This window comes from Bufo gargarizans, chromosome 10, assembly GCF_014858855.1.
Source record: "Bufo gargarizans isolate SCDJY-AF-19 chromosome 10, ASM1485885v1, whole genome shotgun sequence".
In the NCBI taxonomy this organism is placed as follows: Eukaryota; Metazoa; Chordata; class Amphibia; order Anura; family Bufonidae; genus Bufo; species Bufo gargarizans.
The window spans coordinates 76,916,697-76,941,126 of NC_058089.1; the positions used below are offsets into that span (position 1 = coordinate 76,916,697).

The window sequence follows — 24,430 nt, forward strand, 5'->3', positions numbered from 1 at the left end:
GCACAAGGCAAAGGCAGGGGAGGAGGAAGAGGTTGCCAACGCAGCTGTGTCAGCGCCAGCACCTCAGAAGGCAGGGTTAGCATGGCCGACATGTGGAAAAGCTTTGTCACCTCGCCGCAACAACCGGCTGATATGGAGCTTGTTAGCAGGAGGCAGCATTTGAACAACATGGTGGAACAGTACCTGTGCACACGCCTACACGTACTGACTGATGGTTATGCCCCATTCAACTTCTGGGTCTCCAAATTGTCCACATGGCCAGAGCTTGCCCTGTATGTCTTGGAGGTGCTGGCCTGCACTGCAGCCAGTGTACTCTCTGAACGTGTATTTAGCACGGCAGGAGGCGTCATTACAGACAGACGTAGCCGACTGTCCACAGCCAACGTGGACAAGCTCACGTTGATTAAAATGAACCAGGCTTGGATCCCTCAAGACTTGTCTGTACCTTGTGCAGAATAGACATTTATACCACCATCAAACATACATTCTTGTACTCAAGTCAAGTACAATGATTCTTTGTTTTATTTTTATTTTTATTTGTCCCAATATTTTTGTATTGCTGGGTGTATTAACCCCCTTTTGCCGTGAATGAACCCCTGCTGTGCAGGGTGACTGGGGCCTAAATCTCTTAAAATCCTCTGTTCTATTGCTGGGTGACATGAACCCCTTTTGCCATGAATGAACCCCTGCTGTGCAGGGTGACTGGGGCCTAAATCTCTCAAAATCCTCTGTTGTATTGCTGGGTGACATGAACCCACTTTTGCCGTGAATGAACCCCTGCTGTGCCTGGGTGACAGGGGCCTAAATCTCTCAAAATCCTCTGTTCTATTGCTGGGTGACAATAACCCCTTTTGCCGTGAATGAACCCCTGCTGTGCCTGGGTGACAGGGGCCTAAATCTCTCAAAATCCTTTGTTCTATTGCTGAGTGACATGAACCCCCTTTTGCCGTGAATGAACCCCTGCTCTGCATTGCTGACAGGGAACTAAATTTAGTGAAAACATCTGTTACTGATCGGAAGATGCACGACTACAAGCTGCTGATGGCATTCCCACCTGACAGCGGGGGCACAGTGGAAGCACAAGGCGAAGGCAGAGGAGGAGGAAGAGGTCGCTACCGTAGCTGGGGCACCGCCAGCACCTGAGAAGCCAGGGTTATTCTTTGTTTTATTTTGTTATATGTCCCAATATTTTGGGGGATACCCCAATTTAAAAATAAAAAATAACACAAATCAGTGTCGGCTACCTATTCCTCCTTCACCGCCGCTTTCACCTACACCGCCACGTCAACCTACACCACCACATCCACCATCCACCGCCTCCTCAACCTCCTACTCCTAGATCCAGATTGTTATTTTAAATTTTTCTGTATTTTATGTTATTTTAAGTAATTTCCATATCCACATTTGTTTGCAGAACAGTTGCCATGCTCTTAAGCACATTTTGATGCCTTTTGCAGCCCTCTAGCCCTTTCCAGGACTATTTTAGAGCCTTTTTACTGCCCAAAAGTTCGGGCCCCCATTGACTTCAATGGGGTTCGGGGTCAAGTTCTGGTCAAGTTCAGGTCCCGAACCCGAACTTTTTTTTCAAGTTTGGCCGAACCTGCCGAACATCCAGGTGTCCGCTCAACTCTAGTCACAAGTATAAAAGCATCCTTTTGATTAGAATTATGTTCTTAGCTAGACTCCTGGTCACTCGAGTCTGGATGTCACAAAATACTCCAAACTGTAAGGAGTGGCTATGCCTCGTGAATAAGGTTAAGAGATATGAGAGAGTCTTATTTAACCAGAGACATTTTGAGGAAAAATGGTCTAGGATATGGGAGCTGTGGAATTGGTAGTTTTTCCTCTTGATCCCCCCCCCCCCCATTGTCCACTATTATTATTATTATTATTATTACAGAGACACATCGCTAGGGAGGGAGGGTAGGGTTGGTTCTGATGGAGGGATGATAATGGAGGATGTTATTGTTTAATTATGTATTTATGTATTGTTATAATTTTGTTGTTTCCTGAATAAAAAAATAAAAAAATAAAATAGAAGCTTGATTGTGACTGTACACTGATTATTTTATGCCAGAGACGGCTAAACCCATCAATCTTGTTTCACAGCCCAACACAGAATGATGTTCTAGTCATTCTGCAAGGACAGCTTGATGCCTACTGCTTCACTGATTGTCTCATCCAGGTTGTCTCAAAAATCACAGAAAACAGATAACAATGCACTAACACAATAGATGCAAGCATTATATATGGACTTATATGATAAAATGGCAGGTCCTACTTTAAACCTACCTGTGCCGTTGGGTATTTATATTCAGGAATGCAGACCCTGAACATATAGTGTTCTGCTCCTAGTCATCGCTGTGTGCATCCAGCAACCGATGAGAGGAGGAGCACGCACAGCTATATGTACCACCATCCAGGTTGTCTTTCAGCCTGTGAGCCAATCAGGTCAAGCCCTACCCACCCACATCCTCTTAAGGTCACGTAAGCATCCTTCTTCTTCCTCTCTTGTGCTTTTTCTGGCTGACATGTGCAGTAAAATGGCACTGTGCAGCATTTTAATGGATTTTTCCGAAGCAAACCTAAAAAGCTTCGGGTTCATCTTGTGGGCGAATTTTTGCAAAGTTTAAAATAACCCTTGTTTGTTACAAACTGAATCGTTCATCTCTATTCCATATGTATCTAATATCCATTCCAAGTGGGAGATTCAAACACAGTTGTATACTTTTTGTGGGCCATTTAAGGTTGCAGTAAATCGCTCAGATGCAAAAATTCTGATAATATTACCGTTTATTGTCCCAAATATACATTCATTATAACAGGAACTTTAAAGATAATTACTGGAAGACATTAATACTCTATTTACAAAGACATTCAAAAGAGGACATCCTTCCTTCACAATGTTCTTGCAGTATACATCCTATTACAGGTTCTCATTGCGAATAACCCTCCTGCACTGCATTATCTCATCACCATTCACAGTATTTGTAAGCCATACCTGAAATGACAGTGGGTCCAGAATCTCTGGCCACTATGGAAAGGATTTGACTCCCTCTAATTGTTTGTCTGATCTGTGAGGTTTTTATTTCCTTCAAACACATTTGTTCAATCCCCTGAAATATGTTTTAGTGGTTTTCTGAAATGATCATACCTGAACACCTAAATAATTCAGTGTTTGACTCATTTTACACTTTGGATCCAGTACCACGGAGGTCAGTATTGGGCCCTATTCTCTTAAATATTTGTATAACCATGTTTCCCTATACTTCCATATACCTCTATAAGATCAATCTTGCTGCCAGGCAGGTATTACCTTGCATTGTCTTTCTGCTTGATCAATTCATTGACTTTTCATGAAATGATTCCCTGATCCCAAACTTTCTTTACAAAGTTCTTAATGATTGCTTTCTAATTTAGTCATTAGTTGTTCCTTCACAGTTGCTGGCTCCACCTCTGAGTATTTTGGCACCATTTTCTCGGGGCAAAGTTCCAGTGAAAGCTTCTTCTTGGGTCCTTTTCAGGCTCAGAACCTCAGCCTGCAGTTGTGCTCTTCCCTCTTGTTCCTATGCAAAAATTAGTTAAGATGACATTAGAATATAATGATTTTTTAAATATCTTCTTGAGGGTCTAACATGTGTGAAAACTGTAAAGATTTTCAAACTACATATCCAGTTATATTAGCAAAATTCTTCCATTGTCATGCTGATGCTGGTGGCATTTCAAACTCCCAGCCAGTGGCAGGCACACCTGTTAGAACATAACTGGAATGTGGACCAGTGACCATGGTAAACCATGTTGCAGCACAACACTAGAGGTTTGTACAAGTGGTTTTTATTGGATCTAAATGTGGGCGTTAGACTGCTGAGCATTCTCCACTAGAAGAATTAGAAATTAAGGCATCATATAGCGCCACACACAGTCACTAAGGCTCCACAATATGGAGTCACAGGAACTCCATATTATTCCATACAGTAACTGTAATACATTACGACAGTGGCCAAAGCACTTGAAAACTGACGTGTGAACATACCCAAATCTTTACATATCACACACAGTGTGTCCTTTCTTCACTTTTTATTGCATGGAGTGTGCCACATTTGCTGTCAGATTTAAAACCAAAATAATATTGAAGAAATGTGACTGAAATATGACTGAGCATAAAGCATATGAGAACAAACTCCCTCACCTTGGACAGATAAAGCAGAAAGCAACTGAGGCCAGCAAAGTCACGTATTATACTATTGCCTTGATAAAATAAAAACTGATTGCAAGGGGGTTCCAACAGCCAACTACTATGTCAGGAAAGGATTTTTAATAATAATTGGCCTTTTCCTTACCCTTCTAAGGTCTTCCTGGAGTTTCTTCAGCTTCATTTCCAGCTCTGTAACTTTGTCATTAAGATTTCTAGGATTCAGATGACATTTTTTAGTATGGCAATTGTCACATTCACATCTAAGTGTGTGAAATGCATGGACCTGACAATTAAGGTGTTTGCCGCTTACCCTGATGCTGCTGGGAGAGAGCTTTGAGCTCCCATATCATTTTTAAAAGCTTGTACCTGTTCTGTAAGAACACACAAAGTTTAAGAACAAGTAATAATCTCGTGGTTACATGCTCACACAATAAGTAGTGAAATGTAGCACTGCTGGCTGTATTTTATTACGTAACATCACACCGGTGCGGACATATGCACACATACAATACTCTATGGAGTAACAGTGTGATGATTAGCTCAGCCACATTATTTAAGCTACCTGTACTTCATATTTGGACTTTGGAAACCTTGTGAGGACTTACTTAGTGATGTAAAGAAGTTTTTATACCTCCTCTTCAAGATGTCCCCCATTATTACATATTTGTCACACTAAAAAATGTCTGCTTTTTATGTAGCGCCACTTTTTACAGATTCTTGGCATAGACACATTAATAAATCTGGGCCATTGTTTATAGTTAAATTCAGCCCCAAATCCAAAATTGTTCACAATATTCTCCAGGAGACAACTCTTTTACTAACTGTACGTGCCACCTTCAGCAGCAGTAACTGCAACATAAGTTGACGTTTTCGACCAGTGTTTAACATCAATATCGAAGACGTGGAGCACTTTTGGGCAGAACTGTTTTAATTAATATTTTTACAATCTGCCTGCAGCATGTAAGTGGTTACAGAGAGACCAGACTCCCTCTGTCTCCCATCGGCACCCCACAAATGAGATCGGAGAGTGCCAATATCAGGGCAGTCTGGGACCCAGTGAAGGTCCCAGGCCTGCCTCCAGAATTTACTCTCTGCCGCAGCCTGCTGGTGAATGTCAGCATAGCACTGACATTAAAATACATTGCACTACAGGAATAATGCAATGTATTATAGCAATAAAATTAAAAGATCATCTATTATAGTCTCCTTGTGGGACTAATAAATGGTTAAAAAAAAGTCATAAAAATATATTAGCTAAAAAGATGCCTATTAAAAAATATTAATATGATAAAAATGATTCCTGTCACTGATTTTGCAGGTGCACTCACAGCACCAGCAAAATCCTCATGGAGAAAACGTACGTCACAGAGCGGGAACTAGCAACACTCCAGGATGTACATTTTTGTCATCGGTCAGGAAGGAAACAATTAGTGTGATAAATATACAAGAACAGGGTCATGTGGAAGGGCTGGATACTTTATCACAGTAGTGTGCATTGTCTCACCATGGAAGACTGTACCTATTAGACTACTACTATACTGATTTCTGGTAAATTCACATGAAGGAATTCAGATACTAAGGGCATAGCTATTAGGGTAGCAGGCATAGCAGTTGTTATGGGACCCAGCAGCTAAAGGGCCAACCTTCACTGTTAAAGGAGGTGAGGCATAGTCAGTGATTAGAGTGTTAATAAAACTTGCAAATCTGGTTGGAATGCTGTAGGTGGAGATTGAAAAATGGAAGACGCAGTGAATAATGGAAAACAGCATGCTGTGAGATCAACGAAGAGAGAGACAGAACAGATTGTAAACTGTACTGTTGATGAGCGAGGTAAAGGAGGAGTCAGGCCCCATTCTAGTTTTCTCGTTTGTCAGGCACAATAAAAACACTACTGGGGGCAATTTATCAAAATTGGTGTAAAGGAAAATTTGCTTAGTTGCCCATAGTAACCAATCAGATTACACCTTTCATTGTTCAGAGCTCCTTTGGATAATGAAAGGATCAATCTGATTGGTTGCTATGGGCAACTAAGCCACCATTCCTTTGCATCAGTTTTGATAAATCTCCCCCACTGGATATATCTGAAATCTGTTGCAATTCAGTAACATCTCAGGGGCTAACAGAAGCTCTTTTTGATTGTACACTCATTGCTTACCTTTATGTAAGGTACATGTAAGGACCTCTAAGTACAATTGGGGTCATTTATTTATCAAACTGTTGTAAAGTTGAACTGGCTTCATTGCTGATCAGGGATGCCAACCAGAATTTATCTTTTTTCTGGACAACATATCCCAAAATCACAGACAGACTATAAACTTGTAATACTAGTCTATAGTTTAATTTACTGATGATAACTCATTACCAGCATTTACTGCAAGCTGTAAAATGATAATAACTACCACAAAAATAATCTAGTCAAGTACCACCAGCCTCAAAAAAAAAATCACAGACACATCAATTTTCTTTCATGCATACAGAACAAACTGTCCAGAAATTTGTGGACGGTTGGCAACCGTGTTGCCGATAGCAACCACTTATATTTCACCTTTCATTTTTGACAGCTCCTTTGGAGAATAAAAGGTGGGATCCGATTGGTTGCTATGGGCAACTAAGCCAGTTCTACTTTACAGCAGTTTGATAAATGACCCCATATGTGTGTAATCCTTTGTACTACTGCTAAGTCTCAAAAACTTTTAAGGGCTGTGTATTCATTTTAAATGGCAACGTACCTTCTTTAGACATGGCCTCCAGTATGCTATTACAGGCCAAAGTGAGGTCAGATATACTCTGCCATTCATCTTCAAGCGACTGTGGAGCTGGTGAAAGAGCATTACAAATGTACAGCATTTTACTATTAGAAAATGTTATTAAAACCATTTTGTGTGTGCATTTTTTTGTTCTTATATTTCTTGCCAAAAACAGAACTGGATCCCATCATAGCAGTTGACCCTATATGATCTGCATAGCAGCTTTTTCTTTTTGTAAATCTGGGTTCACATAAGGCTAAGTTAGGTTCTCACATTGGTGATGAAATTCAATTTTTTTGTTCCAGTATAGGAACAGAAAAATGGAATTGCTGAATCCGGAATAGGTCAGACACTACTGGTGCCTTGCCGATCCCATTGGTGTAATGGGGTCTGTCGGATTTCCAGTATGGATTCCAGCATTATCCCGGACAAAATACTGCCTAATGTTGCAGTATTGGTCATTTTTACCAGAATCTGTGATAAAGGCTGAACCTGCGCTACAGGTGTGAACCTAGCTTATCAGATCTTCATGGATCAATTTGACTTGCATTGAGAACGTTGAGTTCCTGTTTGTATTTACTCTGCCTCCTACTGCCTCTTGCACAAGTCTTTTCTCAGCTGAGATAACACAAAAGCTTTAACCTACAGCACCAACTACCTCTCAACCGCTCAGTCCACTTTCTGTGTAACCTGGTTAACTGCCATTACTGATAAAAGCTTTTCACCCTACTTTACATGTCACAGCACACCACCGATCAGTGGCATACCTACCATATAGGCAGTCCACGCAGCTGCTATGGGGCCAGTGAGAAAGAGGGGCCCGAAGTGGAGGAGAGCACCCCCCTAATTGCTCCTGTCTTCTATCTTTCTAAAGCTAATGGACCTTTGATGATGTCATCACAGGTCCTGTAAGGGAACTGCACAGTGTAAAGTGTAGTTCCCAGGTTAGAACAGTGCATCTGCCAGGACCTGTAATGACACCATCTTCAACATCACAGGTCCTGCAGAATCTAGCAAAGGAACTGCACCAAAAATGGTGTAGTTCCTAGGTTTGAAAGGTACATCTGCCAGGACCTGTGATGACATCATCACAGGTCCTTCAACCCCTAACAGCAAGTATTAGAAGTTCACAAGCATTGATCCATACAGACTAGAATGGAGTGGTAAGAGGAGGTCCTCCACTTCTTGTCATTTACCCCCCCATACCCTGTTTTTACTCATTCCTCACTTATGTATAATACTTCAGACAGTGACCATAATGTATAACTGACCACATATATCTGAAAACACTGCATCTACAGTATTATACCGTCTATGTCTCACATCAATACACTGCTCTGTGTATATATATATACAGTAACACACATCGCATATATTACACAGTATTATAGATGCAATATGTACATATATATAGTATATACCGCAGTGCACTGATATGTGAGGTACGAGGTATAATAGATGCAGTGTGTACAGATATATAGTATATACAGCAGTGTACTGATATGTGAGGTATAATAGATGCAGTGTGTACCAATATATAGTATATACAGCAGTATACTGATATGTGAGGTACGAGCTGTCAATACACTGCTGTATTTACTATATACCTGTATACACTGCATCTATTATACCTCGTACTTCACATATCAGTACAGGCTGTATATACACAATCTATCTGTACACACTGCATCCATTATACCTCGTACCTCACATAATAAACTACTGTATATATTATATACCTGTACACACTGCATATATTATACCCTGTACCTCACATATCAGTACACTACTGTATATACTATATACCTGTACACACTGCATATATTATACCCTGTACGTCACATATCAGTACACTGCTGTATATACTATATACCTGTACACACTGCATATATTATACCCTGTACGTCACATATCAGTACACTGCTGTATATACTATATACATGTACACACTGCATATATTATACTCTGTACCTCACATATTAGAACACTAGGGAATATATTATATACCTGTACACACTGCATATATTATACCATGTACCTCACATATCAGAACACTAGGGAATATACTACCGTATTTTTCGCCCTATAAGACGGTTTTTAAGGAGGAAAAAAAGAAAAAAATATTTTTAACAAAAAGGTGTGCTTTTGGTGGTTTTTGAATTAATGGTTGTCTGTGCATGACACTATTATGAGGGATCTGTGGATGACGCACTGTCATGTGGGGGATCTGTGGATGGCACTGTTATGGGGGATCTGTGGATGGCACTGTTATGGGGGATCTGTGGATGGCACTGTTATGGGGGATCTGTGGATGGCACTGTTTATGGGGGATCTGTGGATGGCACTGTTTATGGGGGATCTGTGGATGGCACTGTTGTGGGGCATCTGTGGATGGTACTGCTATGGGGTGGGGGATCTGTGGATGGCATTGTTTTGAGGTGGGGGATCTGTGGATGGCACTGTTATGGGGGGATCTGTGGATGACCCCTTTAATTTACTACTATACTTATACCCTAACTCATATCTTCAAACTAACGCTAACCACTGGCATCTTCATTCTTGAGAAACCATCCATCAACCAATCCTCTCTGTTAGTCTACCACATATCACTCACTATTCCTGACTTGAATTTACCAGCCAAAAGTATGCAGCATATTCCACAAGACTATGAACAGGCCTAAGAAGATTGAGATATGCGCTAGTGTGGGCCTGACTGCTGGAACCCCGAATGATAGCAAAAATGAGGCACCAGAGTCTCCTGAGTTAATGGAATGGTGGTCATACATGTGGACTTTTGGTTCATTCAACTCTACGGGACTGGTGCTGTACCAATATCTATGGTACTGCGACAAGTCCCATAGATTTGAAGGTGGTCAGACTCCCACAATCAGATATTTGCCCTATATGCTGATAAATGATGGGACAACACCTTTAATGAATTATGTCTCCTGCAGCATATTATATCACACACCAATAACACCAGTAGATCTCTTCATAAACATTTTAGATGAAACATGGTGGAAGAAATTATAGGGGGTCATTTATTAAGACCAGCGTTTTATACACCAATCTTAATAACCCCCTATAGCTGGCGGTGGATTCGCTAGAGGTATGTAGAGGTGCCAGCCTACCCAGGGCCATTTGAAGGAATTTGGGGGCCCCAAGCAAAATAGACATGGAGGCCCCCCCCTCCACACCTTACGCACGCAAAGCTACAGGAACCACAGTATAGCCATACAGTTTAAGTTCACCCACACTTTATATAAATAAAAAAGGAGGTTTACAGTGCAAATACTGCTGTTGCATTTAATGTGCATGACATTTGAACAGTGCCATCCACAGATCCCCCTCCCCTAAACAGTGCCATCCACAGATCTCCCCCCTAAACAGTGCCATCCACAGATCCCCCCTAAACAGTGCTATCCACAGATCCCCCCTCCCCTAAACAGTGCCATCCACAGATCTCCCCCCTAAACAGTGCCATCCACAGATCCCCCTCCCCTAAACAGTGCCATCCACAGATCCCCCTCCCCTAAACAGTGCCATCCACAGATCTCCCCCCTAAACAGTTCCATACACAGATCCCCCCTAAACAGTGCCATCCAAAGATCCCCCCTCCCCTAAACAGTGCCATCCACAGATCTCCCCCCTAAACAGTGCCATCCACAGATCGCCCCCTAAACAGTGCCATCCACAGATCTCCCCCCTAAACAGTGCCATCCACAGATCCCCCCCCTAAACAGTGCCATCCACAGATCCCCCCTCCCCTAAACAGTGCCATCCACAGATCTCCCCCCTAAACAGTGCCATCCACAGATCCCTCCTCCCCTAAACAGTGCCATCCACAGATCTCCCCCCTAAACAGTGCCATCCACAGATCCCCCCTAAACAGTGCCATCCACAGATCCCCCCTAAACAGTGCCATCCACAGATCCCCCCTAAACAGTGCCATCCACAGATCCCCCCTCCCCTAAACAGTGCCATCCACAGATCTCCCCTCTAAACAGTGCCATCCACAGATCCCTCCTCCCCTAAACAGTGCCATCCACAGATCCCCCCTCCCCTAAACAGTGCCATGATGGCACTGTTTAGGGGAGGGGGGATCTGTGGATGGCACTGTTTAGGGGGGATCTGTGGATGGCACTGTCTAGGGGGGATCTGTTGATGGCACTGTCTAGGGGGGAGATCTGTGGATGGCACTGTTTAGGGGAGGGGGGATCTGTGGATAGCACTGTTTAGGGGAGGGGGATCTGTGGATGGCACTGTTTAGGGGGGATATCTGTGGATGACACTGTAGGGGGATCTGTGGATGGCACTGCCATCCACAGATCCCCCTACAGTGCCATCCACAGATCCCCCTCCCCGACGCTCACAGCAGTATATTTATAAACTAATCAGTAACTACTTTAACTTTAATCATTGCTTATTGCTGAGCTCTTTACTTGGATTATTTGGATATCTTACTTTGTCTTAGCTCCGGTAACAGCAGGCAGTGCAGGCGGCGCTCACTCACTGACGCCGCCTAGTGGGAGGAGCAGGCGCGTGACGTCGGTCAGTGAGTGAGCGCCGCCCCCCGCACTGCCTGCTATTACCGGAGCTAAGACAAAGTAAGATATCCGAATAATCCAAGTAAAGAGCTCAGCAATGAGCAATGATTAAAGTTAAAGTAGTTACTGATTAGTTTATAAATATACTGCTGTGAGCGGCGTGGCCCTGTATATTCTAACCCCCAGGCAAGCGTCCCCGTCACCATGGGAACGCCTGGGGGTTAGAATATACCATCGGATTTGAGTTTTTACGATCTCACTGAGCTCGTCAGCTTAGGCTCTGCACCTTCATAGAACCAACACTGTACCAGTCCACTCCTCTGCAACAGCATTACCCTTAAAGGGGTTGTCCGAGTTATGAAAAAAATAAATATAGCACTGTAAATCTGATGGGCAGCTATACATAACTGAGCTAAGCAAGTTTTAGGTAAAACAAATTATTTTTCCTAATTTCCCTGGTTCTCTTCTGGCCCTTTGTTTACCTGCAGTAACAACAATCTCTGCCCCTCCGCCTGCTCTGCAAAGGGAGTGAATAAGTCTGCCCTGAGTGACATGTCTGCCTGCTGGGAGACTCAGCAGCATTTTTTATCTGTAGGACTACAGGTCCCAGCTGTACAATGACACTGCTGATACACACAGGATCTTCCCCCTACCGGTTGTGCAATGCTCTGCAGAACTCCTCTGTCAGCTCCTGTGCCCAGCATTTGTCTCCTCACTGCCTGCAGCTACTCAGTAAAGCATTCAGGCCTGAGTCTGTGCTGCTGAAGGGGTTAAGAATCCAGGGAGAAAGCAATAAGCAGCAGACGGCAGAGCAGGGGGCGTGGCCAGCACAGTGACTGCGTACAGCTCTCTCAGGTTTGTTCACGAATGGTTATCAGAGCAGGGAGAGAAGCTGACATCACAGGTCATGTGACCCTCAATGAAATCTGAGAAAAGAGCAACTACAGATGCATAAGTGCATGGCAAAGCTGTTACATTTGATTAGTTAGAAATATATAAAGAACAAAAAAATAACTTGGACAACCCCTTTAATAGCAAGCCACAATTGCTTGGACAGTCACCCAGCCTTTCTGTGGTGCTCGCTTACAAAATCAATTCCAATCATTTATCTTCCATAGAATACATAAAGCGGCACTGTTTTCAACTTTATGCAATCCATGCCAAATTACAGATAAACAAGGGAGGACAAAAAGATCCTTGGCTTACAGCCGTTACATGTAATGTCATACTTCCTCTGGGCCTCCTTTAGGCTCTGTGTATTTTACCTAATAAAATTATTCTGTTAATTTGCACATGGTAGCATCTAATTACGACTTGGCATCTACGTAGATGTTTTTTTCCCCGTATATGTTGTCAATTCCATTATTCTGCTCAATCACAGGGGCAGAACAGTATATACTGTACATTAGTGACAGATACATCAAATGATCAACACCCAGGGGTGTAGCTATAGGGGAAGCAGGGGAAGGGGCAGCTTTGAGGCCCTGACCCAGAAGGGGTCCATCCAGGTGGAGGAGGACTAAAAGATTTAGTCATGGCCCCCTCAACAGTATTACACAATGAAATGATATACAGTGACAGTATAGACGGTGTAAGAAATGGATGGAACAGCTGCCGGGCCTGGTCTGAGAGAGCGATCTTTACTAGCAACAGGAACGGGGACGGCATGAAAGAAAGGGGTTGCGAAAAAATTACTGGGGGAGGGGGGCCCCAATTAAAAAAAATTCTGTGTGACCCAGTCATTTATTGCTATGCCACTGTCAACACCAACACACTTGACTGACCCATTGACTAATGTGACCAATGGACCACTGGAACTGCTCACCACAGATTTAATGACAATGCTTGAAACAGCATGGTATGGTTTAAAAAAGACACATGTCAATCAAGATCAACCAGGAGATGGATACAGGTGTGATTGAAAGCAAAGGAACCAGACTTCTACACTTTTATGTAAGTGTTAATGTTACATAAATCTAATACTCGTCTGAGCCTTTTTTTTTTTTTATGTCAACTGTTTCTGCTGTGATCACATCCTCTTATGGTGAAGAAGCCTTGCCACCTCTGGAGAACTTTTTCTCCTCAGACGGAGGCAGTGCCCCAGGTCTTTTGAAGGGATTGTAGATGGAACAGCTTTTTTTCACCATATATTTTGCATGGTCCATTTCTAAATTTACTGTGTATAGGCTAATAATGTCCCCCTTAGGCACCTTGTTCCCAACACCACATACTCAAATGGGCATAAATATGCATTAGTGTGTGGATTACTTCTCTAAGTTCAGTCAGCCACCACCACCACCTTCCCGGCCTCATAGACACATTTGAATCAAAACATATGGATTCCCCAAATGAATACTGACAGACCAAGGCCCAAACTTAGAAGCTAAATTAGTGAAGAAGTTATGCCAGTTTCATAATATTTAGTAAATTGTGAATTACCCCCTATGATCAATGGAGAAATGGAGAATGCAAACAGCTCGATCAGAACCTGCTGGGAAAGTTGCACACACTGGGAGAGGAGTACCAACAACTGTGGCATGAACACTTTGATATAGTGATATATGCATAAAACTATACTGCACATTAAGCCACAGGCTATATGCCCTACCAACTCTTGTTTGGTTGAGCCACTCAGCTGCCATTGGTGCTACTGATGGAACATATGGAGGAGAAAACAGAGGATCAAACTTGGTTTATTGAACATTGAAGACACCTGGAATTGACCACATTATGTGTGATTTGAGGCCAATGCAGCCATTACACTAGCACCAATTCTTCCAGGGAATCAGTTTTTTTTCACAATTGGACTTAAAAAGGAGAAAAATTGGAACCATGTGTGGTGGTATGCTGATTAGAACCAGGGTCACCGGTATATGAAGAATGGCATGAAAGGCAAGAGGGACCTAGTCGAAGACTCCATTGTAACTTTTTGAACTTTCCCCTACCACTAGCTCACTATTCCCTATCTGGCCCAGGCAGCATAATGAATAAGCAGTGTGGAAACTGCGGAGCAACACATGTCTTTGATGTAAGAGGTCAAAATCGGCTACAAAGGTGCATGAGGGCAGATAGACATGCTAAGTGAAATAGCTCACTGCCAATGGATCAGGGGCCTACAAGACATGTCTAAAACAAGTGTTCAGCGAACCCTTCTGCATATGGAGCTCAGAAGCAGACACAATCATTGCAGCTCTGCTAATGAAGTTGCTTCTAGAAAAAGAAAAGTCTTCAATTTTCATAGCAGTAGCAGCATTGGATCTCCACTGATTGGTAAAGGATTGCAGATCCGTCATGTTTTCTGCTTCATAGAATGGATGGATGTTGGCGTGTCAGGGAGAAACATCAGAGAACAAACACCCTGTAAGAATTGCTGGAAGAACACAAGCTGGTGGTGGCAGCGGCATTCTCTGGGTCCACTCATCTATGTGGAAGGCACTGTCAATGGATTTCAGTAAGAATCCATCCTTGCAGATCACATACACCCATACAAGCTGATTGTCTTCATTGGGGCAAATGATAGACAAAGTACCACCATGGCCCTCTAACTCCCCAAACCTGAACCCAATTGAGCATCTGTGGGACCACCTCAATTGTTCTGTTAGTTCTATGGATCCTCCCCCACACACCCTGTGGGATGCATTGCAGTCAGCATAGCTCCAGATACCTGTGACAACCTACCAGGACTTTATGGAGTCACTCCCAGCCTGTCTAGCTGCTGTCCATGCTGCACATGGCATTTATTCTGGATATTAGCTGATGGTCATAATAATGTCAATCGACCGTGTATTTCTAGCTAATGCATGTTATGGGGTATACAAATATGGAGTAAAAATGACATCGTACATTCATAAATAATTGATTATTATAAATTATTATAAGTGGACCAAAATATGGGCTACCTACGATATTCCTAATCAGTCCAAAAATACAGATAGAAATACAGAATTGTAAACTAAAGTTAGGCTACTTTCACACTGGCGTTTTGGTTTCCGTTTGTGAGATCCGTTTAGGGCTCTCACAAGCAGTCCAAAACGGATCAGTTTTGCCCTAATGCATTCTGAATGGATAAGATGGATAAGGATCCATTCAGAATGCATCAGTTTGCCTCCATTCCACTCTGGAGGCGGACACCAAAACGCTGCTTGCAGCGTTTTGGTGTCCACCTGACGATGCGGAGGCAAACGGATCTGTCCTGACACACAATGTAAGTCAATGGGGATGGATCTGTTTTCACTGACACAAAAGAAAATGGATCCAACCCCCATTGACTTTCAATGGTGTTCAAGACGGATCTGTTTTGGCAATGTTAAAGATAACACAAACTGATCCGTTTTGAACGAATGCATGCGGTTGTAATATCGGTGCGGATGCGTCTGTGCAGATCCATGACGGATCCGTACCAAACGCGAGTTTGAAAGTAGCCTTAGAACTAAGCCCAGGGATATGTAATGTAAGTGTCCATAGCCTTTATTGTCTAGATATAGATATATTGAGTTTCCTAGAGAGCCAGATTTTCTGCTATAGAATTTAAAATCAAAACATTAATTATATAACAAATGTCTACATTCTGATACACATTGATATTTATTGCAAGCATATTTCAGAAAAACACCTATAGGCATCATGCACATTGCAAATCCCCATATAAGAGGCTTGTGGCAATGTGTACAGTAAAAGTCTTGGAAGGGGTGTATATCTCACCCAGGTTCCTCAACTGGGTGAGATAAATAAAATCCAGGAGGATGGCGCTGGCTTCAGCAAACATAGTTGCTGGAGCTATTTGTTTTGTTGGAGTACAAGGCTGGATTTTATTTGGACTGGGAAGGTTGGTTTGGTAGTGGGACTTCCCAGTCCACCCCCCCCCCCCCCCCCATTCCACAGCAGGTTTTCCCCTAGCCTGAGGTCATCGCAGGTGAAGCCTGCTGTAATCAAAGAGGAATAAAACCCACACTCTGTGTGTCAGTCGTGGGAGAGAAGGACTTGGAAACAGAGGCCTAGGGAGGCTCTGGGTGGTCTTGGCCACAAGGGCTGAGGGACCACGAGGCTGTGTAGCCAGATCTCTTCCCTGTATGAACTTGTGTCTGATAAGCAGACCTGCTAAGGCTTGGAGCCTGAGACCCTGTGCTCAGAGGTGAGTCAGGGAAAACTACTGTTTATTAGTTAGAGCCCTGACGGGCAGGTGTTTATTTGTGTTTGTGTGGGTGCTGAAGTACCAAAATAAAGCACCAGTTTGGACATTAAATCCTGTGGTCTGCGACAAGGTCTGTGATTGCGACCCCCTGAGAGCGATCCTTTACAAGCTGTACAGAGGCCATAGGAGACCCAGCATCTCCATACTATGGAAGAATAGCCCATCGTATGCTGTTGTATGGTGCTCTGCACATTAAAGGGAATCTGTCAGCTCTGAAAAACCCCCCAAACTAGAGTAAGAGGTATATAGTGTGACACTAAGTCCGGTAATGTAATTTTTATCCTCATGCTCACTTAGATTCCGACGTTGTACTCTGACAAACCAGCAGTAAAAAGCATTGAGAGGACTCTCGTGCTCACACACATAATGGAGAGGACTCAAAAAAGGAATCTTCCCAATGTATTATTCTGCTGCTTTATGGGAGCAAAGTGAGCATGAAGATACAAATTACATAATTGCACTCGGCCTGTCTCATTCATCATTTTCCATGCCAGTTTATGGTGTTCAAAATGGTCTTAAACTATGCCAGCAAAGGAGCGGCAGCACCAAGCGCCAAATTAATGTAGAGGCCTGTGCCTCTACAAAACGTTGGCGCATTCACCTCTAGCGCAGGGGTATTAAGACCGGCATCAAATAACTGGTCTTAATAAATGACCCCCTTAGCCCATATTTACATGGTTCCGACCACTGGGTCCACGCCAATCACAAGAAAGGGCACTCTGTTTGAATGGAGTGGCAGTCACACATGCATGCTCGATTCAACTCAATGGCGTTTCTACTTGGCTATCTCTGGTCGTCCCCATAGAGATGAATGGAGGGGCCACGTGCATGCCAGACTGTTGCTTCTTTCAACGGGGGAACACTAGGTCCCCATTCTTGTGACTAGTGGAGTGCCCCTTCGATATAACCCTTATGAAATATTAAGACGTATTAAGAAACATTAGAGCCCAAAATCAGAAAGTACAAATATTCCCTGAAGAACAAAAAATGTGTCAAGGATTTCCTGGCTGCCTGTAGCATGCTTCTTTACAGCTAATCCTGTGCTGCAGTACCTGAAAATTTCAATATTTTTATTTGTATCTTTGTTTTCAGAACGTTTTTATGTTTTTATGTTTTTAATTTGTGCAATCATTTCTAAAATTAATGTGAATCATAAAACTGTCTAATATACCTAAAAATTCTTCTCACATTCCATAGCAACACAGAAGACCCTGTCTCTCCACGGTCGTATAATATGTCATCTACAACTGAAGTGGCGCCATCCACTGTTCATAAGACTCACAGCATTTACTCAGCAACAAAGTTATACAGGTCCTTCTAAAAAAATTAGCATATTGTGATAAAGTTCATTATTTTCTGTAATGTACTGATAAACATTAGACTTTCATATATTTTAGATTCATTACACACAACTGAAGTAGTTCAAGCCTTTTATTGTTTTAATATTGATGATTTTGGCATACAGCTCATGAAAACCCAAAATTCCTATCTCAAAAAATTAGCATATCATGAAAAGGTTCTCTAAACGAGCTATTAACCTAATCATCTGAATCAACTAATTAACTCTAAACACCCGCAAAAGATTCCTGAGGCTTTTAAAAACTCCCAGCCTGGTTCATTACTCAAAACCGCAATCATGGGTAAGACTGCTGACCTGACTGCTGTCCAGAAGGCCATCATTGACACCCTCAAGCAAGAGGGTAAGACACAGAAAGAAATTTCTGAACGAATAGGCTGTTCCCAAAGTGCTGTATCAAGGCACCTCAGTGGGAAGTCTGTAGGAAGGAAAAAGTGTGCACACTACTCCAGACTCAGTCCACTGCTTCCGCAGGTCCCCCAAGGTCTGGAATCGGTCCTTCTCCACAATCTTCCTCAGGGTCCGGTCACCTCTTCTCGTTGTGCAGAAAACGCTGCACAACGAGAAGAGGTGACCGGACCCTGAGGAAGATTCTGGAGAAGGACCGATTCCAGACCTTGGGGGACCTGCGGAAGCAGTGGACTGAGTCTGGAGTAGAAACATCCAGAGCCACCGTGTACAGGCGTGTGCAGGAAATGGGCCGCATTCCCCAGGTCAAGCCACTTTTGAACCAGAAACAGCGGCAGAAGCGCCTGACCTGGGCTACAGAGAAGCAGCACTGGACTGTTGCTCAGTGGTCCAAAGTACTTTTTTCGGATGAAAGCAAATTTTGCATGTCACTCGGAAATCAAGGTGCCAGAGTCTGGAGGAAGACTGGGGAGAGGGAAATGCCAAAATGCCTGAAGTCCAGTGTCAAGTACCCACAGTCAGTGATGGTCTGGGGTGCCATGTCAGCTGCTGGTGTTGGTCCACTGTGTATTATCAAGGGCAGGGTCAATGCAGCTAGCTATCAGGAGATTTTGGAGCACTTCATGCTTCCATCTGCTGAAAAGCTTTATGGAGATGAAGATTTCATTTTTCAGCACGACCTGGCACCTGCTCACAGTGCCAAAACCACTGGTAAATGGTTTACTGACCATGGTATTACTGTGCTCAATTGGCCTGCCAACTCTCCTGACCTGAACCCCATAGAGAATCTGTGGGATATTGGGAAGAGAAAGTTGAGAGACGCAAGACCCAACATTCTGGATGAGCTTAAGGCCGCTATCGAAGCCTCCTGGGCCTCCATAACACCTCAGCAGTGCCACGGGCTGATTGCCTCCATGCCACGCCGCATTGAAGCAGTCATTTCTGCAAAAGGATTCCCGACCAAGTATTGAGTGCAGAACTGAACATAATTATTTGAAGGTTGACTTTTTTTGTATTAAAAACACTTTTCTTTTATTGGTCGGATGAAATATGCTAATTTTTTGAGATAGGAAATTTGGGTTTTCATGAGCTGTATGCCAAAATCATCAATATTAAAACAATAAAAGGCTTGAACTACTTCAGTTGATGTGTAATGAATCTAAAATATATGAAAGTCTAATGTTTATTAGTACATTACAGAAAATAATGAACTTTATCACAATATGCTAATTTTTTTAGAAGGACCTGTATGAGGATGTGTGCCAGGTAACGTGTCAAAGGTCTAGTCCTATTCAGCGACTTCATAGATACATATGTTCTATCTCATACATGTGAATATATATTATAAATCTGCACGGGTCCCTATTTCATAAATAAAAATGAATCAATTAAAATAACAAAAAACTGTTATATATGTATATCATGACTTTGTTTTTGTTTTTTTTACATTTTTACATAAATGCACATAATGGCAGTAATATAAATGGACTTTACTGTTTTTGTGTTGTTCCTGAGTAGAGGGCGCAGGAGAGAAGGACTCTTCATGTACAGGAACATCTGAATCAGTCATTTCTGCCAGAGGCTCCTCAAATGTGTCATCCATAATCTGGGAAATAATAATCAGTTCAGTGTGCAGTACATAGCACTATGACATTGAGACTTTGTGTAATGAATGACTATTATAGAAATCCGCATTGCAAAACTGAATATTTCCAGCATTATCGTCATAAATATATAAATTACGAAGAAGCGAACGTCTATGGAAATAGACGCGTCGTTCCTAGACAAAAAAATGTCTCTCACCTCTTCATCTTTAGATGGATCTGGTTGAGGAATAATATCAGGAGGAGCCAAATCAGCTTTGTTGAATCTTAGAAAAAAAAAAACACTCAAATTATAAAGAAATCTACATTTGCCACAATATATCTGAGCACGATGTCAGTACGTGCGCTATGCAGACAATGAACCACCAGCAGGTGGAGGCTGCAAGGTGTAAGGATCTTTATCCTGTGACAGAGCGGATTTCTTTTTCATAACATGACATTTCAGTCATTTTCCTTAGTCTTCCTACATTTTGTCAGCAAGTATCACTCCTTTAGGCCTCATGCACACGGCCGTGCCGTTTTTTGAAGTCCGCAAACCGCGGATCTGCAAAAAACGGAAGCCGTCCGTGTTGCCTTCCGCAATGTGCGGTACGGAATGGGCGCCGGCAATATAAATGCCTATTCTTGTCCACAAAGCGGACAGCACACGGAGTGCTGTCTGCATCTTTTGCGGCCCCATTAAAGTGAATGGGTCCGCATTTGAGCCGCCAAAACGGCGGCTCGGATGCGGACCCAAACAACGGTCGTGTGCATGAGGCCTTACAGCTGATGCTAGAAAGCTCCTGGCACATATGTCATATATCGGCCCAGTTCACCTGATGGAGTCCAAAACAATTTGCCTTTTGTCTCTGTGGGGCTGGTACGTATATTAGTTTACTTTTTTTAAGCTACTTTCACACTTGCGACAGGACGGATCCGACAGACTGTTCACCCTGTCGGATCCATCCTTCCGCTATTTCGCCGTGCCGCCGGACCGCCACTCCGTCCCCATTGACTATAATAGGTATGGGGCGGAGCTCCGGCGCAGCACGGCAGTTCGCGGTGAGAGGCCGCCGGACTAAAAAGTCGGACATGCAGGACTTTTAGTCCGGCGGCCTTTCGCTGTGCACTGCCGTGCTGCGCCAGAGCTCCGCCCCCGCCCCTTTATAGTCAATGGGGACGGATTGGCGGTCCGGTGGCACGGCGAAATAGCGGAAGGACGGATCCGACAGGGTGAACAGCCTGTCGGATCCGTCCTGCTGCAAGTGTGAAAGTAGCCTAAGGCTGCGCTAAGCGATGCAGAGGCATCCCACGAGAAAGTATACTGGGCAATATCAATACGTAGATATACTGTATATGTATATATAAGGGGAGATTTATCAAACTAGGGTAAAGTAGAACTGGTTTAGTTGCCCGTAGCAACCAATCAGATTCCACCTTTCATTTTTTACAGCTCCTTTGGAAAATGAAAGGTGGAATCTGATTGGTTGCTATGGGCAACTAAGCCAGTTCTACTTTACACCAATTTGATAAATGAACCCATAGCTTTTGATCATGAGAGCCTTTGGGTGACATTTGGCACTATATGGCTACACATTGACATACATCATAGACATCCATCAGGAGATCCTCTTGAACTATATCTCTGATGTAAAAGTGCCTTCAGACATGGCAGAAAAATCCGCACTGAAATCCGCGTTTTGTGTATCATTAGGTTCCTGCAGATTTTGGAGCAGATTTTATTGTGAATTTTGATTAAGAATTTATTGCAGATTGTAATTCCCTATTGAAATTTAGGAAGAAATTGGACTTCACAACACAAATTTAAACTCCACAGGGATATATGGAAAACTATTTAGGCCTCATGCACACGACCGTATGTATTTTGCTGTCTGCAAAAAACGGATCCATAAAAAATACGGATGACGTCCGTGTGCATTCCGCATTTTGCGGAACGGAACAGCTGGCCCCTAATAGAACAGTACTATCCTTGTCCGTAATGCGGACAATAATAGGACATGTTCAATCTTTTTGAGGAACGGAAATACGGACATACGAAAATGGAATGCACACACAGTACCTTTCGGATTTTTGGCAGACCCATTGAAATGAATGGAGCGGACACGGAAAAAAAATACGTTTGTGTGCATGAGCCCTTGTGATGTGAAGGCAGCTTAAACTGCAAATTCAGTGTACAACACTGCTATGCAAGCATTGCTTGATGACAACATATAGCCAGTATGGTATTAGTCATCAGGCAGCACAGGGGGGTCAGGATACTCACTTTTTGAGAATTTCAAGTAAACCACAATGAGAGCAGTGCTGCAATAACCAGACACGGCCACTACACAATGTATAGAGCCGTTCTATTCCAGTGCCAGGTTCCAGCACACCGCAGCCCTCATACACATCTGATCAGTTGGATTTCCATCAATCAGATATCGATGACCTATTTTTCAGGACAATATTAATAAACCTGCCCCATTGTGTTACCTGAACTCTGTCCTCTCTTCCTGAACAGATAAGGTGCGCAGGATGTTCCTAGTCTCTGGAGCAGTTTCTGCCTTTCTTGCTGTCACGTCATCCTTCTCTATGTCCCCTTCTGAGCGCCTCATAATTTTTTGTTCTTGCAGCGACTTTACATATAGCTCAGAGAAGCTCCTAAGGACCAAGTACAGTAAGGGTTAGGACCCATGACACACTTGTAATCATGACTTGATGGAGTTGACTCTAGCTCTGAAATTACCTGCGGGGCTTCCCTGCTTCATCAGGAGGCAGAGTGGTTACTGTCACTTTTTTTGCACGAAGGAAAAGGTTGCGGACATCCTCAGGGGTCAATGAACAGAAAGGCTGACCACAGATTGCAACAAGCCTTGCACCAGGACACAGTCCTACAGTCTCTGCCATGCTGAATCTTTCCACTTCTATCACAAACCCACCAGAATCGGCATTAAATCCAAGCTGCCCAAGACCATTCCTTAAAAGAGGGATCTCACGGGTCTCACACCCACCGGAGACAACCTACAGAGAGAAATGCATCTGGAATTTCTGATGCAGATACAAACAGATCAAATAATTTATCATATATGGACATTTAACCACATTTCCTGTCCATTTGGCATGCCATATGCGGAGTCCTGTCACAGACATGGTGGCCAGACAATTATATACATCATTAGATAAAGTCTACTCTGATATTTGGCTTTTATACTCGTTTGTACTCATATGCTAAACCATGTAGTCCAGATTACTATGTCAGGTTGGCCTCCTCTCCTATATTTCCCTTCTTATTCTCATTTTCTTAGCTTTATAACCATCCCAAAAATATTGTAAAATAGTAAAAACTGTGAAAGGGAAAAAAGGGAAAGTAATATGATGGGAATTATAGATTCAATGTGCATTTTCTAGATTAATTGGATTATAATGATTTTATAAAATGAAGGTCCGCCAATGTGTTCTTAATATATTCCTAGTGGTCAGAGCTTTGTTTCCCTGATGCAGAGCTCCAAATACTCTGCATAGAGATAATTTGAAGACAAAATGCTGACTTCTTGACACACTACAGAGAGTTTAGTGACTGAATATTTATCGGTGGTAGATTCATTCCTGTTGCTTGTAAAGGGACAGCATATTACAAAGCACTCTATAGAGATTTCACAATTGTTACAGTGAAGTTGATAATAGCACAGTATGCAGTAAGCTCTTAAGCTCCCTCTAGTGGTGGTTTATGGCAACCAACATGTCAACTCTTAATTTATGTCTAGTCAGAGGACATGGAACTATGTATCACAAAGATAAAGCTACTACCTGGAGTTAAAAATTAAGCAGTGAAGAATTTAGATAGACATAGTAGTTGTTTAGCGGGTTTAAAAGCAGCCCACACGAGCAATAAATGGGACGGATGGGCTACAGTTCCCAAAAAAGTTATCAAAATGACATTTATTTAGTTTATAAAAAAGACAGCTGAAGGTAGATCAAATAACTATGTGTAAATACATCACTGGTCAATAGAGAGATCTCTTGCATGAGATTAAGGAGACATCCTCTACGTCTGGAGGAAAGAATGTGTTTATACCAACACGAAGAGGATTCTTTACTGTAAGAGCAATGAGACTGTGGAACTCTCTGCCAGAGGAGGTCATGATGGTGAGTTCACTAAGGCCTCCTGCACACAACCGTATGGCTTTTTCAGTGTTTTGCGGTCCGTTTTTTACAGATCCGTTGCTCCGTTTTTTGTGTCCGTTGTAGTACAGTATACAGTAATTACATAGAAGAAATTGGGCTGGGCATAACATTTTCAATAGAAGGTTCCACAAAAACGGAACGGATATGGAAGACATACGGATGCATTCCGTATGTGTTCCGTTTTTTTTGCGGACCCATTAACTTGAATGGATCCACG

The 24,430-nt window shown here is 42.8% G+C and overlaps 1 protein-coding gene across 5 annotated transcripts in view; it reads right to left on the reverse strand.

Moving 5' to 3' along the window:
• Positions 1-2,775: 2,775 nt before the first annotated feature.
• SIPA1 (signal-induced proliferation-associated 1) overlaps positions 2,776-24,430 on the reverse strand; it is a 125,480-nt gene continuing 103,825 nt past the window's right edge. For 3 of the 5 annotated variants that reach the window (XM_044269435.1, XM_044269432.1, XM_044269433.1), the window contains exons 8-15: positions 22,775-23,049; positions 22,522-22,689; positions 20,249-20,315; positions 19,940-20,051; positions 6,925-7,011; positions 4,506-4,566; positions 4,341-4,407; positions 2,776-3,566 (exon numbers count right to left, since the gene is read on the reverse strand). In XM_044269435.1, the coding sequence (XP_044125370.1) occupies positions 3,417-3,566; positions 4,341-4,407; positions 4,506-4,566; positions 6,925-7,011; positions 19,940-20,051; positions 20,249-20,315; positions 22,522-22,689; positions 22,775-23,049 (987 nt within the window). In that variant the 3' untranslated portion in view covers positions 2,776-3,416. The remainder of the gene's footprint in view (positions 3,567-4,340; positions 4,408-4,505; positions 4,567-6,924; positions 7,012-19,939; positions 20,052-20,248; positions 20,316-22,521; positions 22,690-22,774; positions 23,050-24,430) is intronic. The other 2 variants (XM_044269436.1, XM_044269437.1) reach the window with 2 other exon arrangements.